Source organism: Sander vitreus, chromosome 7 (genome assembly GCF_031162955.1).
Source record: "Sander vitreus isolate 19-12246 chromosome 7, sanVit1, whole genome shotgun sequence".
NCBI lineage: Eukaryota > Metazoa > Chordata > Actinopteri > Perciformes > Percidae > Sander > Sander vitreus.
In genome coordinates this window covers 19,191,580-19,208,482 of record NC_135861.1, presented here as the reverse complement: position 1 = coordinate 19,208,482, position 16,903 = coordinate 19,191,580, and the positions used below count along the sequence as shown (strand labels likewise).

Here is a 16,903-nt window from a genome sequence, read left to right as displayed (position 1 = left end):
ACAATTATTCTAGCTGATTGTTTACACATCCAGTTGTATATTTGACTAGTTTTTATACAGGTGGAACATATTTAATGTGATTTTTAATGTGATTGAAACAGAATCGTGTTTGTGCACATCTAGAGTTATGCCTTATGAATTAAGTATGAATGAGCCAATGTAAATAAAGAGTCATAACAACACATTGCATCCATCTTTATCTGGTCATTTATTGCTTCTTTTCTGACATGGCATCAAGTCTCTTTCCCCTCCCCACAACCCAGTCTCCTGCTCTTTGCACAATTCAGTCTCAAGTTTCTCTCCTACTCTTAAGGTGGAAATACTGATCATAATCCCCTCCAAATATTGTTAACACTGATTCACAGACCCTACAATACACTGGATACTTAAGTTAGTTCATAACACACAGCTGGAAGTGGTGATGCATTGTCATGTTTTGATTTTTCTTTTAACAAATGGAGGTTGTTTTTATACAGTTAATTGAGAGAATACCGTTGGCAGAAAACAATGACCAAAGACAATGACCCATGGAAATGAAGACAACACTGCCACGGTCCAACACACACAAGTACAGATATACACAGCCACACGTGCATACACACACACACACACACACACACACACACACACACACACACACACACACACACACACACACACACACACACACACACATGCGCACACACACTTATTCAGACCATGGCATATCAGCAGCAGATATGGCGTGCATCCTCACACACACACAAACATTCAGACCATAGCATATCAGCAGCAGATATGAGGTCTTTCATTTTTTAAGTTTCTGCTCATTCATCACAAAATGGCATGACATGTTGGGACGGATGATGTTGTTGAAAGCCTGGCAGACAGGCACAGAAAGGGAAGATATTGCAACTACACTGGACACATCACACTCACAGAACGAGACGGGACGGGACAGCACAAAGGCAGGGAGCAGAAAGAGGGGAGAGTCAGCGAGGTAGAGTCAGAAAGCAGAGCAGAGCGTGTATCAGCATGTGATGACTGTATGGGTGCGGGTGTGTTTCAGTTCTTCTCCCATCTTTTTCTTTGGTCCATTTGTCCAGGGCTTTTCCAATCTGCACTTTGCTTTTACCAGGCCTGTGTGGTGTGCATGTGTTTTGTGTAGTTTGTGTGTTGATGTCATGGGCAACCTTGGCTCTGTGTTCTGTGGGGCTTAGCTCATCAGATGACACTTTCAAAGAGAAGCGTGCTCTTGGTTTCGGCAGGGGGCAACAGTTTGGCCTCGCTCTCCGGGGCCAGGTACTCCAGGTGATGTCGACCCCAAACTGGGGTGGTTAGGTGCTGCCACCGCTACATGGAGAAAAGACAAGGGCATACAGATGATGAGCTGTTTATTAGACGTATGCTTCAGCTTTCTCTAATGAGCCGTCTCTAATGAGTAATGATGAAAATCAGCAAACCAAATAACGGACAGGAGAAGGAGGGCAGTATCCAAGGAGACACATTACAAACACCACATGCACAAGAGAATGTGTACGACCATGCACACCTGCAACCAGGCATACTGACCTCCCGCAACGATCCTTTGCAGCGCAGTAGTTTGTAGATAACGGTGACAGGGATACAGAGCATGGAGGACAGAGCCAATGCCCAGCCAAGCACTTCACCCCACAAGGGGTAAGTGTACACTGTGTTGTAGGTCAGAGGCTTGTAGTTCACCACGTGGAACAGGAACACTGCCTATATACACACAAAAGAAAAGTCAGCCGTTTGCAACTAGCAGGTAAAACTTATAGAAAAGCATACAGAGGAGTCCTTACCACACAGACAAAAGGTGTGATGTAGGACCAGCACCACTTCATGTAGGGTAGGGGCTGATAGCCGATCATACGAGCCACGTCATCCATGAAACGGTCTGCGCCTGACAGAAATGACAGGATGTTGTGATAATGCATTGAATTGTGCGATTTGTGTTGTTTGTACTGTAATTGTGTAGAATTGTCTTACCATAGACCCATGCAATCACCACACACTCCCAGAAGGCCTGCCACAGCAGAGTGATGCCACTGGCAGAGTAGTAGTCAAACAGCTGGAAGACATACATTCCTCCCTGACAGAAAGAGAGATCATCCTGTTAATACTTTATGTGTGACCTATTTCTAGCTTTGTTTCCACTGTTTAGGCTTTCGTCCCAGTTTATTCCTGGCAATGGTTCATTTGAAAGAAACATATCAAATAATCTTCTGCTACAGTAGCAAAACAATCTCAAGCTCAGGTAACAGACTCTGACCTTTGATCTAGTTTCTGAATGCCATTATAATCTGCCAGCCTCAGAATAAAACCAAATAACGTCTATAACTCAAGGAAATCCTCACTGTACCTCAGTGACCATGGACATGTCGATCAGGAAGCAGATGACGCAGCAGATGGCTGCCACCACCTCTCGCCGCAGGGCAGATTTAGGTGGTAGCATGTCCATGATTCCCGTTATCAAACCCTCTACCCCAACAAACTGAAATAGAGCGTACAGAGATAGCAGAGAGAACAAGAGAGGTAAAAAGGAAGTGAGTGAGTGAGCAAGAAACAGAGGGACACAAAGATGAGGAAGTAGAGTTAAATCTGAAACATGCTTCTGACTCTGTGAACATGACTCTGTGTTGCACAAAGGCATACTGCATGCATGTAACTTTAATGTGTTCACTAGGTGACATTGTTGGATACACCTAATAGAGATATCCAGATGAGCCAGACTCAGACCCAGACCCAAACACCCCTCCTCAGTCTCCCTATGCAAGATTGTTTACGTGTATCTTTATGGAAACATATTTCAACCATGAGTTGAGAGGACAACAGCTGTGCGGCTATTTTTTATTTATTTTTTTTACATCATTTACTAGAAACGTCAGCATATGCATGGCTAATGTGGCTATCGTAGGAAAAAAGAGAGAGGTGGATGGAGAAGAAATGAGGGAGAGAATGGAAAGTGAGTGTAAATGAATGGATGGGAGAGTAGAAAGACGCTCTCTGTGTGAATCAGACAGAAGCTCATTCACAAATCCCTGGGCTGTAAAACAATGGATGTAGGCACCAGCTCACACAACAAACAGGCTGCTAAGAAATGCAATGCTAAGACTGGGCAAGATGGGTCTAGACTGTTTGTGTCACACTTGTGTGAGAGAAAGTAAAAGACAGAGTAAAAGAAATGTAGATTAGCTACCTTTTCTACATAAAGTGCAAATATAGAAGCAAGTTATACCTTACAGTTCCTCTGAGCTAAAGGTAATCCTTTTAAAAGTGTATGCAAACAAACTAAAATGTGTCAGAAATCAGTTTTACCTGGCTATCCAGGCCTAGTATGAGCAACATAAAGAAGAAAAGTGCTGCCCAGAGCGGCGCCATAGGCATCAGAGTCACAGCCTTGGGATAGGCTATAAAGGCCAGGCCTGGACCTGCACATTAATAGACAGAGTCAGAAGCATAAAGTATCAAGGGCATATAGCTCTTCTATCACTGTCAATACTAAGCTTATTGCACTGGGTTTAAGGCAGCCATTCAATGCATGGGGAAGCTTTATTCTTACCACTCTCAGCTACCTTACTGATGTCCACGCCTTGCTCTGCAGCCATGAAGCCCAGCACAGAAAACACCACAAAGCCTGCAAAGAAACTGGTTCCACTGTTAATGAAGGCCAGCAAGAATGCATCCCTACAGAGAAATACAGAGAGAAAGAAAGAGGAAGGAAGAGAGAGAGGGGAAACAGAACAGAGAATGACATTGTGAGAAAAAGATCCATTATAAAATGCATATAAAAGGCTCACGTAAGGTACTCAAGACAAACATTGGCAACAGACGAGATGGGCTGGGATGGTGAATAGGGGATTAATAGCAATTTCTCTGAAAGCTGCTGTTGTCTTTGTAGATGGCCGGTAGAGAACAGACAGCCAATGGGTCTGTCAAGTCTGTCTCAAGGTCTGAGAGAGGAGAGAGTGAAAGGAAAACCCCAATGGACTTCTAGCTACAAATAAATATACCTAACATAATAATGCATGCATGTGTAATCAAATTATGTTGGAGATCTAATTCTCATTTAAGTCTGAAGTCAACGTTATTCCTGTTATCTGGTCTACATAAGAAGATATGACCTTCTGTATATCCTGACAAGTGAAGTTTAGCTGGCTAATCCTTTTATGATATAAAGAATGTATAAACAACTGTTGCATTGTAGCAGCTGTGTTGAGCAGCAGCCTCAACTCAGTCAGCCGTCAATACGGTTTATTAATCTGAAACAGTACTCAGAAGAATGCTTATGAATGCATAAAATTTAAACAATTGAGAATGAGTGTTTGGGTTAAGAAAGCAGTCTATATCAATTAGTAAACAAGACTAAGGGCCCTATCTAGCACCCGACGCAGCGTGGTGTAAAGCCCGACGCAAGTGTCTTTGCTATTTTAAGACCATCCAGCGCCCACGTCATTTAAATAGCAAATGCACCTGCGCCCATTTGTGCGCCCATGGGCGTGCTGGTCTTACAGGGAGATGTGTTCAGGTGCATTCTTGGCGTATTGCTATCTTGAGGCAGCGGGAAGTGATCGCGCCATTGACCAACAAAAACCTGGTCTAAAGTCAATAACGCAGCATTTCATTGTTATTTTAAAAGCGCATTAGTAAAATGTGCCTAGGCTCGTGCACAGCGCCCACACACTATGCTTGTTACACACACACACAGGGAAGCGCAGCAGCACACAAACGTGCAAAAGATTATCCGCCATCATAATAGCAATAAGTCAGGGTACAAATTTGCCTGGCTTTCAAAGGGAATGGGAGATGACACTCTGATTGGTTTATTGCATGCTACGCCCAAAACAAACCTATGAATTAATGAAGACATTAAGTACAACCCTTTTGAACAATGCGCCCGGTGCACGGACCCTTTTTTCTGCCGTTAAACTAGCAAAAGTGGATTTGGACGCCCTAAACGCACCTGCGCCAGATGTTTCACGCCGTGCGCTTAGATCGTTAAAATAGGGCCCTAAAAGTCAATAGCCACTCTAGCAGCCCTATATGGCTGTAATGCTCATTACACACCAGGAAACAAAGATGATGGACCTTACCAATGGTGGTGCAAACATTTTACATTTTGTGAGGATTTTACATAAATCAAAAGTGTTGCAGACTCTAGCTTGTTAGGCGCAGCTCTACACTGCCAGACCTGGCCCAGGTTTCATCAGTCTGAGGGTTAGGGTTATAATAGAAAATAAGTAGTTCGTACGACATGTTGTCAGACCACGTCGGATATCAAAAGTGTTTATCCAAGCGGCCCCAATCTAAGGTGGAATAAAAAGCGGGACATAGAGAGGGTTGAGATGCGATATTGATTAAATATGGGGACAACGGCACACATTTCAGACATCTCTCCTGAAAAGCATTCATAGCATTGCACTTGGTTGTACACATGAAAAATAGTTGTGCCAGTAATGGAAAAAGAGAGAGAAGCTAGAGAGAAAGGTTCTATTCATCTGTGTAGCTTTGAATGTCGGATCATCAATTTTGGAAAATTAGAGAAATGGTCGGACATATACTGCCCTAATCCGACATCGGAAAGGAGTGTTGGGAGGTGGCTTCCCGAAGCTATTTGATCAACCGACAAGCACTTATGACAGAAGTATATTGGCCCCTTAGGTGTACTTCAGCCTCAGGTTACTTTGGCTCACTTCTGCTTTGAGCTGAATGCTAACATTAGTGTGATATTAATTAAATATTACCAACTGTGTCAACAACTATTGGATGTTACTGTTCTGACATTTAGCATGCCATGTAACATTTAACATTCTGGCATGCAATTTTAACATTGTAAAGTTAAGCATGTAATACCTAGCTACATGTTAGTACATTAGCATGCTACATTAGCAATAGTCATGTAACGACAGCTAATGTATCAACATTCATGGCAATCTATCGTAGGGGTGGGAATCACCAGAGGCCCCATTATACAATATTATCGTGATACTTATGTCACGATACAATATTATTGCGATTTTAAACATACTGCGATATTCTGTGATATATTGCAATTTATTACCTTTTTTCCCAAATTCAAATGATGTCCCCGAAGGAAAGATTTGTCAACATCTATTTTATCTAAAAAGATAAATTTCTCACTAGAAAAAAAAAACTTAACTGCACCGTCTAGTGAACTGAAAAAGCAATTGATTTTATTATTCTTATTCCTAAAAGTTAAATTCTTATGTGCAATGTATATAATAAAAAGTCAATACTTGCTGTCCGTATCAATACAGTATTGCCACGAAAATATTGCGATACTATGCTGTATTCCCCTCCCCCACCCCCCCACACACACACCCTTACTAGCCAGTGGTTCCAGATAGATTTTACTCTGGACCGGATGTCTTAGACAAACAAATGGAAAGACTGACATTGTGATCAATACAGCTACACTGCTAGCATGGCTAAAAAATGCATATGAAGTCAAGCTATGGGGTTTGTAAGCAACTGAACAAGACACAAGAATTTAGTCCTGAGCCCTAAATGTACTATACATTGGCTTCTACGGGCAGTTTATTTTTTCCTAGCTATTCCTGGGCTACTCCAAGTTTGTGTGTGAGAAACAGAGCTGAGCTGACATACCTCAGAATCTGGACTCATCTTTTAACTTCCAATTAAGGTCAAGGCAAAGAATAAGTCAGATGGCAGGATATCCATGAGGCTCCTCCTATTATGGGCATTCCAAATATGCAAGCAAGTGCTGATTTACAAAACAAATATCCCTATTACTGCTATGGAGCTAACTACCTCGTAAGGGCTTTAACATGTTTACATATCTGACTGTGTAGGGTAAACACATGCAAGCTCAACAACCAGCCTACAAAACCAACATAAGTGAGGACAGCGTTTAGTAGAAACAGACAATGTAACTCAAGTCTGCACTCTAATCTTCATTAATTAACTGGCCCTCTATTGCACAAGTTCATTTCTACAGCTTTGGAATAGAAAGATTTCCTGGAAATAAAAAAGAGCTTGTTACATATTCAGGGCTTAAAGACACTGCAATGATTCTTCTTGGCAACCTATTAAGTTGTATTTCTTTTTAGGAAAAAATGAACTGATCTTTTGGTACTTAATATTATTGTTAAGACAGACTAAAGTTGCTGTCTTTCTGCCAGAGTGTCTGTAGTGAAATAAATCTAGTGGAAACAGTTTGTTTCTGGTTTGTTTGATACTAAGTCTACAGTCAGATGCGGCAGTGTGTATGAGTCTAGGCTAATGGTGTTTGTGTTGATGCTGGCCTCCTTTCAGTGACAGTGATGTCTGATTTTATGTTGTGTATAAACTCACTGGTAACAGTTGTTATGGAAGCGATTGTAGCTGCCCAGCGCAGTCAAAGCGCCCAGTCCGATGGCATAGGAGAAGAAAATCTGAGTGCCTGCATCAATCCACACCTATCACAAACGGAATAGCCTGAGTAATGTTTTACAATCTGTTGACTATTTATAGTTTCTTAGATGTTGATACACAATATTTTATTGTCACAACACTGCTACGAACTAATGTACAGGGACACCCAAATGCAAGCTTACGCAAAACTTATACCTGTGCTTCTCCAAGTTTGGACCAGTCTGGTTTCAAGTAGTAAACAATCCCATCTAAAGCTCCCGGAAGAGTGACTCCATGGGCCAAAAGAACGACCAGAACCAGGTAGGGGAACAGAGCTGTGAAGTAAACAACCTAGAGAAAGATGTAAAAAGAGAGCTGTGAAGTACATTTCTAGATACTGTAGGACCAATTTATAAAGTAAACTTGGGGGTAGGGAGGTGAAGTTCGAGTGCTATGCATTAAAACTTGAATTAAGTGAAAGTAGAAAACTCTATAGTAAACCCTTAAAACATTTAAACTCCTCACATTTACATGAAGTAAGTACATAAAAAGATGCAGTTATATGATGGATATAACAGGCTAGTTGTAAAAGTTTAGTGCTTATCAACATGGTTCATCAGCTATGGTCAAATGTTTCAATGTAACTGCACCTAAGTATGTTTTCATCACTTTGATTAAGCAATTACCTGCTTTGCAAATACTCAAGTCTTAAGTAGAAGCCCATTAGGTCCTTCCTGTAGTAGATGTGTAATGGGCCCTGTCATGTTACTTTGAAGAAAAGGTAGCCTGTAAATGGAAAGCCAGACAATTTGTAAACCTCCTGCAATAGCAGGGGTTTTTGGCAGACCTTTCCAGAAGGTAGTCTTTGTCAAGTTATGCTGAGAAAGCCGCCCCCTGTTACCTACTAGAAGCATCAAATCCCAGCTAAATCAGTATGGTAGAAGCAAAGTAGTGAGAAAGCACATATTTGCCTTGATCTAGGGCGAACATGGGCATAAAAGCCCCTCAGACATCTACATGGTGGAAAGTTACTAATCGGCTTACAGCTGGCTGACTGGCTCAATCTCCTTCATTATTTTTTTCCCTTGGTCTATGAGCTTTGGCTACTCTGGAGACACAAGTATGCAAACACAGACATCTCCATATGCTAGACAATAAGGATGCATTCATTATCCCAATGTATCAGAGCACACACATTTAAAAGAATGAGGAGTGATATTTTTTGTTATACTACTAAATGGAAGTCATTCTGAACAAGGTGTATGTAGAGTATAACATAATTAAGATAAGATAATGAGAATGGTGCCTGACTGAAACATTACGCTGCATATATACATAAATACATGTGAGAAAACAGGAAAAAAAGCGACTACACAAATGAGTTCAAAGAATACACGTGCGTGCTTATATTTGTGTTGATATGTGTTTCAGTCTAGACACTGATCCTCTCACTTTACCAAAGCTGATTTGGGTTCAAAGGGCAAAATGCTGCAATTATTTAAATCTTTGCATAAAACTCAATCACCCCTGACAGTGGCATATAACGTTTCACAGACAGTAAACGTATTGAGCCATAAATATATTCACTCCATAAACCCAAATAGTGACATGTAACATTAATTGTACAGCCAGAAAATACTTTACCTTGCCAGTAGATTTAACTCCTTTCCACATGCAGAAGTAAACAATGATCCAGGTGACTATGAGACACAGCACCATCTCATAGCTGATGTCACCAGGCTCGTGCAGCCCACCAGACAGACGGAGCACTTTCCGTCTAGGAGGAAGAACACAAAGCAGAGTCAAAGACAAAGTAAATAAGTGAATATCTGAATATCTGTCAACAGGGTGACTGCAAGTTGAATTGCTTTTTGTCAAATCAGGCTTTTGTAGGTTTTGCAAATGCCAGATAGATACCAGAACAATTAAATATAAGACCAATTTTGTAACTGACATCAGAACGATCTGAATAAATGTCTGCATGACTGGAAACTCTGGGTGCATAGCACACAAACACACAGCATTAAGACCCCTAAAATGCAATTTGGCAGTGTATTCAAGTCTTTATGGCTTTGAGTTTAGATATTCAAAATGTATTTTTAAGACTGCTGACACACTGCTTTACTCCTTCATGACAATTCTCAGACAAGGAATAACATACTCCCAGAACTCGATGACTGGGGAGCGCATGCCCTCAGCCTCTGGGCAGCTTCCGTTGAGAAGGAGCTGGGCTGAAGACAGGTTCAATGGGGACGTGGAGGAGAGGAGGTTGGCAGAAGACGATGGCAGAGCCGCCTGGGCAGCACTGCGGTTGTGGCAGGCCCGACGGAAGTCCTGTGTACAGTTGGGGGTGTTCCAGGGGTGTCCACAGGTGGCCCACGGCAGCTCGTTGGTGAAGGAGTGGAAGAGAAAGTAAAGGGCCCACACAAGAATCATGATGTAATAGGTGTTACAGAAGAACACTATCACCATTGAGGCCAAGCCCAGACCTAACAGAGAGGGAGAGAAGGAAGCAAGAGGAGGTATGTTGAGATGTAACTTACAAATCAGATGTGATGAACAGCTTTAAAATACCTTCTTTAGGAAAATATAGTGTTCTCAGTATGTCAGACACACTAACATACAAAGGTACCTTTGAAGAGGGGTGCGATGTTCCAGGCAGAGACCCCTCCCTGCTTCATGAATTGCCCCAGTGCAATCTCCAGGAAGAAGACTGGGATGCCTCCGATGAACACAATGAGCAAGTAGGGGATCAGGAAAACCCCTGCAACACAAGAGATGCATTTGCTGTACAAGTGTGTTCTTTGGTGATTGATCATGGTTGGATCCCACCCTTCTATTTTAGGTTTAATGGTGTGAATGGACTCTGAATTTGTATGCATTAAATAGATGGTGTTCAATATGTTTAACATAAACCATTTAGTTGCTTATCATTAACATATTTAGTGTGAACAATTAAAGGAGAGAGGCAGAGACAGAGAGAGACAGCAGAAAAAAGAGGTGTGTAAATTTAAAAAGAGAATTATTATGATACTCACACATGAGAGTTAATTAGTATTACATTAGGCTATTCATATTAAAACCAATGCTGAGTATTTTATTGTTTAATTATTAGAACCAGGCTGACTCATTTAGTATGTCCTGATCTTTTTTCTAGCAACACTTTAGCAGCAGAAAGGTAAAAGTGGTAAAAGTCATGTTTTGAAGGACACAAGCTACACAAACACTGGCATGGCTCTTACTAATCAAGCACTCCACACAAAAAGGAACAGTTGAAGAGGAGGAAGCAATAAAGGGCAAAAGAGTGAAAGCCAGCGAGGGGGATGGACAAGGCCACAGATAAAAGATGCAGTGGAATGGTTTGTGGGAGATAATCGCATTGTCTCCCATTCCACAGGTGTTTGCACAGTTTTGTTAAGTTCTGTCCTTGAACTTGAAAGCTACATGGAGCGGAGGAAGACGAAGGACTATCAAATGGATAAAAAAGACAATAGCCCAGGGCAAATGGTTCATGCTCAGTGTTTTCTATAAATAATCTCCCTTTTGGCTTCTCATACTGTAGGAGAAGCTTGCTGTGATCACGAATACACCGCAGAAAAAGATATGAAAAATAAGGCATAAGACATTCACCTTCTAAAAAATACAATCGCAACAATTTGGTTTGAATAATAATATAACTGGGTGATGCCACCAGAGTCCGCAGATGGGAGGGAGTCACATGACCAGTTATGACGCAGAGCAGAGAGAAGAAGAAAGGAGGGAAAGATGGATACATCACAGGACTGGGAGGCAGAAAATCTGGGACAATGCTGTGGTAGAGGAGGTTCAACAAATACAAAAATGACACACCAATGCATAGACTTGGTTGGCTCCACAACAGTGCTATTGATTAACAATTTGTGCCTCATTCAGTCGATCATTCTTTATGTCATTCCCTGAGAGCAGAGGGCTGCAGCCTTATAAGGAAACATTCATGAGTGTGAGTCTATGAGAGAAAGGGGTGGAAGAGCGAGAGAGACACAGAGAGAGAGAGAGAAAGGGAGAGAGATCCAATAGGAGGCGAGAATGGAATGACTGGAAAAATTGCTTGTGCTGACATACCCCAACCTATTGGACAGATCATGGAACCAAATTCTTAATAGGCTTAAGTAAATCCTCTCTAATCATAACTGGACCAGACACATCAGGCCTAGCAGTTGAGATTAAAATAAATAAATGAGATTAAATCTACGCATTTACAGTACATTCATCTATTACTGTCTCCAATGGAGTGTGTCCTTGTTTCAGTAAAAAACAGGTCTGACTAACAGCCATAGCGCTTATCTGATAGCGTTGTTGTGTTACGAGGTGTACCTTTGGTCAGTCAAAGTCGCAAAATGAAGTACTGAAGCGGATGTAGCTGTGCTAACGCTAAGGGTGAGGAAAGAACAGGCACGGTCACAGGACCGTAATTGTGTAACATATGCCTCCTTATCAGAAGGAGAAGGAGAGAGCACCTTTGTATGCGACATGAGTGCTGGGCAGGAGCACAGGGGGTGGACTGTGTGAGGCAAGCCATTGTTATACGATACCAGAAGGTGGGTATCAGAGCCACGGGTCACAAGACACACACACAAGAAAGAGAGGGAGGGCTGGACTAACACACACACACACACACACACACACACACACACACACACACAGCCGCACATTGAACTCTATTTTGACGAATCACCTCATAAAAAAATATAAAAGTGGGCAGGGCAGAGATAAGAGAAGTCAAGGCCAAAAGCTGCAGCCAGGGTAGGTTACTATTGAACAAGTTGGCATAAATAAAAAAGGAGAGGATGTGGGAAAAGGCATACAACAATGCAAATAACCTTATATGCCATTGAAAGAGCAGTGTGAAACAACTTGTTCTAAGTCTGCCTGTTAAGCAAATGGCTACAGTAATACTGTAATAAAGTGAAACCACGTGGGTGGGCATGGCTTTTCAGCTACGTGCTCACAGCCACGCAGGCCTGGCTATTTCTGACTATGTCTACTTCACTTTCACTGTTGTCCTACAAATTGTCAGGAGTAGCTGAGTTGATCTAAACTGTTACAAATAGACTTGAGTAAAATACCAGAATGAATCATCAATTAGGGAAACCTATTCTAAATTTACATTTTCTTTTTGAAAATTGCTTATGGTATTCCAATAGCTAGATAATTGTATCTCTAAATCTTTTACATTTTTTTTTTCATTGTATTGCAAGAGTGCTGAAGAAGTCACAATGTTTTTTGTTAAATTCAGCTCAGCATTCAACACAATCACTGCCATGAAACTAGTAGACAAGTTCAGCACTTGTCTGAGTCCCACCATCTCTTAGTAAACAGAGCCCCCAAACAGTTGGGATTGGCAGATGACACCGGAAAAGGAGAGGTTCTCTGCACGTTGATATTGGCAAGCTTCCAAAATGAAATACCTACTGAGGTGACCCTCAGGACTGTGTTCAGCCCCCTTTTGTTCACCGTGCAAAACTATGACTGTATCTACCGACATGTAAGAAAGCAAGCAACTATGATGGATCATACTGGGAAGAAGTCATGAACCTTGCAGAGTTGTAAACTATATCAGAGGTTCTCAATCTTTTTTCAGCCAAAGACCCCTTTCGAAATAGCGAATATACCAGGGACCCCTCATGTATCTCCCTTGGAATAATTTACCACTATAGTCTTACTATACTCAAGAGAATTGTATTGAACATTGAATATGTATTAAACAGATTTGAAGATTCTAAGAGGTATAGATTTGTTAGATTACAATGTAATCTGAACTAAGACTAAGAAGAAAAATTAAATATTATACGTTGAACTATCAACCCTTTTGTAAAACAAAAAAAAGAAAGGATATTTTAAATAAATGAATCTGAAAACTCTTCACGGACCCCACTTTGAGAATTACTAGACTATATGAATAGTTTGAATGATGAGTTCATGCACAAAAGAACTTTAATACAAGATAAACTCACTATTTAATATAAAGTACTCCATGACCTTTGCTTGTACATCAACATTGCACTGTAGTCATCTGTAGTTTTGGAATATATCCTTCATAAGTACATCAATGGGTCTAAGAAATTAAAGAAAACGTGATACTCCTAATATGTTCACTACCTCTGCGGAGGTTATGTTTACAGCTTCTTCTTTGTCAGCAGGATTATGGAAAAACTACTGGCCTGATTTTCATGAAACTTGGTGGAATGGTGTAGCATGGGCAAAAGAAGAACCCATTAAATTTTTTAGCAGGGCAGATATACAAATTATTTTTCACTTTTGTTAACATTGCGAGATAGGGCATTTGTGCGGCATTCAAGTGGTGATGAGTTCCCGACTGGGAAAATTTACACTGCATTAACTTTGTGAAATAGGGCACGCTATGGCGGAGGTCTGCGCTCTCAAAGTGCCCCTCTAGTTGTAACTGGGTTCATTTGTGTGTGTGCATACCACAGAGACCTACAGTACATTAACTACACAGTGCTCTTGAAGCTCACCTCCTCCGTTCTTGTAGCAAAGGTAAGGGAACCGCCACACGTTGCCCAAGCCGACAGCAAAACCCACGCAGGACATGATGAAGTCCATCTGCCTGGTCCAAGTTTCTCTCTCCACCACTGGTACTGCTACAGCCCCATTTCCATTCCCAGCTGCAGACCCGTCCTGGGTCTGCAATGGGTCAGCCCCTCTGCCCTCACCACACCCAGGGCCCGCTCCAGGCACAGCCACCAGGGGGCGAGCTGACCCCCCGCCCTCCTCCTCGGACAGGCTCCCTACCTCCAACTGGGGGAGGCTGATTTCACCTGGACAGGAAAAAGATGTACAAGGATCAGATGAGTAAGAAGAATAGATAGCCAGAAGAAGGAAGGAGGATGATGAATGGAAACAGATATGACAGCAGGAATCGAAATCTGATTGACACTAATAAAATATCCACATTCTTATCACAGAGGACTGCAGACAATAGTCTACCACCACTAATACCTAAAGTATACACATTCACAACGTCACATCACACGTCACCACTGGAGATAGATGAACAACAGTCTCCTGGGCCAGACTTGCACTGAATGGAAGCATGTGACGACACGTTTTCCATCCAGTACATTAAAGGGCCTGTACAACCTTAGCCAATTAGTACACACCTCCATTTAGCTGTAATAGCGCTTAAATACATCTCAGCATATATTTTGTTGTAACTGCCCTCACACAGTTAGTATTTGGGCTAAAATTCGGTTGCACATGTCATCATCACTATGTCTCACAGACATTGATTAGTGTGCTGCGGTAGCAGAGAGCCGGTTCAAGGTATATCTCCAGCTCCTCTGTCACGTACAACGCTTTCACTTTCTTTATCCCACATACACAACACTGAACAAATGCTTGTAGACACTCAAACACAAAACAAAAGCAATGTGTCGCTTTTTGTTTTGTTTTAGCAACGTGTCGGTTCATTAGTGCCATTCCACGGCATCAGCCGCTCTGTGCTTGATGCAAAGCAAGGCAGCTGAATCCAGATCAGAGCAGTTAGAAGGGGGTGTGGGGGGTGTGTGTCAGCATCTATAGAGCAACTTCATAAGAGGATACCTGTGGTTTAGGATAATGTGTGTGAGGAAATAGCTACACACAATATGTGATTATTTAAAGTGAATGCAAACAGATCGCTTCTTAGGTTAAGACAACAACAAAAAGCTATTGTTCTTGAGCATTTATGTCAAAAATACAGAGCTAAATAAGTTACTCGCTTCTTCTTTGGAAACACACTGATGTGCGTACACGAGTCACCTAATTTTACAAAATAATGACGGTCTCGTGATAGTGACGTAAAACCTGACAATGATTGAGTAGGCTATCTTCTGTTTTGTATTCACCAGGAGTGACAACATATAAGCTTCAGAATAACTTCTGTGCAGTTGAGTCAGCTCTGGTGAAAGGTGTTTATTGATATTTACTATTATTTTGTGGTGAGAAATATAGCTGAGGCAGGTCAAGCGCAGTTAAGTGTGTGGGTCTGCTCTCATCCATAAAGAATAAGGTCAAAGCGGTGGCTGAGGTAGGCATGCTCTAATTCATCAGCATGTGGTTATGTTTTAGATAACGTTAGTGCCAGTGGTTGATTACTTAAGCAGTCATTAAGCAGTGAAGGTCACACGTCATACTCACCTTGGCTATTCTCTTTCAACTCTGGTGACATGTTGTAGGGTACCTGCACAAAAACAAATCTTGTTTTTTTTTGTAAAGCAAGCTGGCTGATTGTTTGAGCCAGGGGCTGCTGAAGTTTGATGAATGTGCCTGGCTAGCAAGGCACCCCGGTGGGCTCAGAGGGGCAGACAGAGAGATGTAGCCTGGTATGCAGGTAGGGCTCCAGTTGTCTTTTTGATTTGCTGAGATTGTTATTTCGCCTTATCGAAATAAAGAAAGAAATCGCAGTTTTTGTGATGATCACACGTTGGAACCCCTCAGCTCAGCCAAGAGATGGACAATTTCACAAAGCGCCGCGGTCAGTTCAGCCGTTGACAAAGGAGATTCAAAAGCAGTCGACGAAGCACTTGAAGGTAAGCCTGAAGAATCTCATGGATAACAGTTAAATGAAAATGATACTGCGCCTTAGGGTGAAGCTTTTTTTTGTGTGGTTTAAACAGTCCAGTTAGAAGTCCATGAACCTTTACGCGATGCAGTGGTTTGACGGACGAAGAATGTGATCTGCTCCACGGTCAGTTAGCTGTGACGGACACTTCCCCCGCCTCCTCCAGCCGTCGGCTGACGTGATTGGCTGAAGCCAGCACAGTGCGGCTCGCACAGCATCAGCAGCACCGCTCAGTGTCAGTGAGACAAGTCACTACTTTATTACACTGACTGCATACGTCCTTGACCTGAAATCACACAAATAACTGCAGATAAATGCCCCTAAAGAAGCACTGGCCGGTGGCGTTTTGCTCTGCTTATTTGTTCTATATCTCGAGACGACGGGAACCGAGAGGGGGAACTTTGGGCTCACGGAGCCCAAAGGCGCACCAAGGGGCTCCAGGTGGCCCCCAAACATATTTACTGTTTTTTTACGAGTTTTGAGTATATGGTGTAACTTGTATCTGCATATTCTCTTTTCCTTCTATCTACTTACCTTCAGTAAGGCAATTATACTCTCACAGGGGTGTAGAATTCTGGTGCCCACGTACTAAGCCTGAGCAACTGGATCCTAATGGGGCTTTGGGGCCCTCTCTAGTCCCTATAATCTTCACCACCACCCTTCCCACTAGTAAAGGACGCCTAAGCCACTAGCACTGTGGCTGTGGGGGAGTAAAAACTTGTGTTTATGGTTTAAAGACTGTCTGTGGGCGCCCAATGTGTCATTTACACATATGCTTCCAGATAGAGTGGACCCATAGGAACCGGTGCTAACAGGAAAGGAGCGCAGCACTTCTCAAATATAACACAATCATGAACACAATGAGAACAATTTCTGAACTAGCTCGTATTCAACTCACAGAAATTGCAGTGCTGTATTTGACGTTGG

The 16,903-nt window shown here is 42.1% G+C and overlaps 1 protein-coding gene across 1 annotated transcript; it reads right to left on the bottom strand.

Moving 5' to 3' along the window:
- Window positions 1-179: 179 nt before the first annotated feature.
- On the bottom strand, window positions 180-16,100 carry LOC144520987 (sodium- and chloride-dependent creatine transporter 1). The gene is made up of 14 exons (XM_078255140.1): window positions 15,553-16,100; window positions 13,890-14,192; window positions 10,007-10,138; window positions 9,536-9,863; window positions 9,019-9,151; window positions 7,591-7,725; window positions 7,336-7,439; window positions 3,563-3,687; window positions 3,319-3,431; window positions 2,363-2,494; window positions 1,990-2,092; window positions 1,803-1,903; window positions 1,552-1,722; window positions 180-1,332 (listed from the first exon to the last, which is right to left on the bottom strand). Exons 1-14 carry the CDS (start codon window positions 15,581-15,583, stop codon window positions 1,204-1,206), a joined length of 2,040 nt encoding a protein of 679 aa, XP_078111266.1. The 5' UTR covers window positions 15,584-16,100; the 3' UTR covers window positions 180-1,203.
- Between the last annotated feature and the right edge of the window lie 803 nt (window positions 16,101-16,903).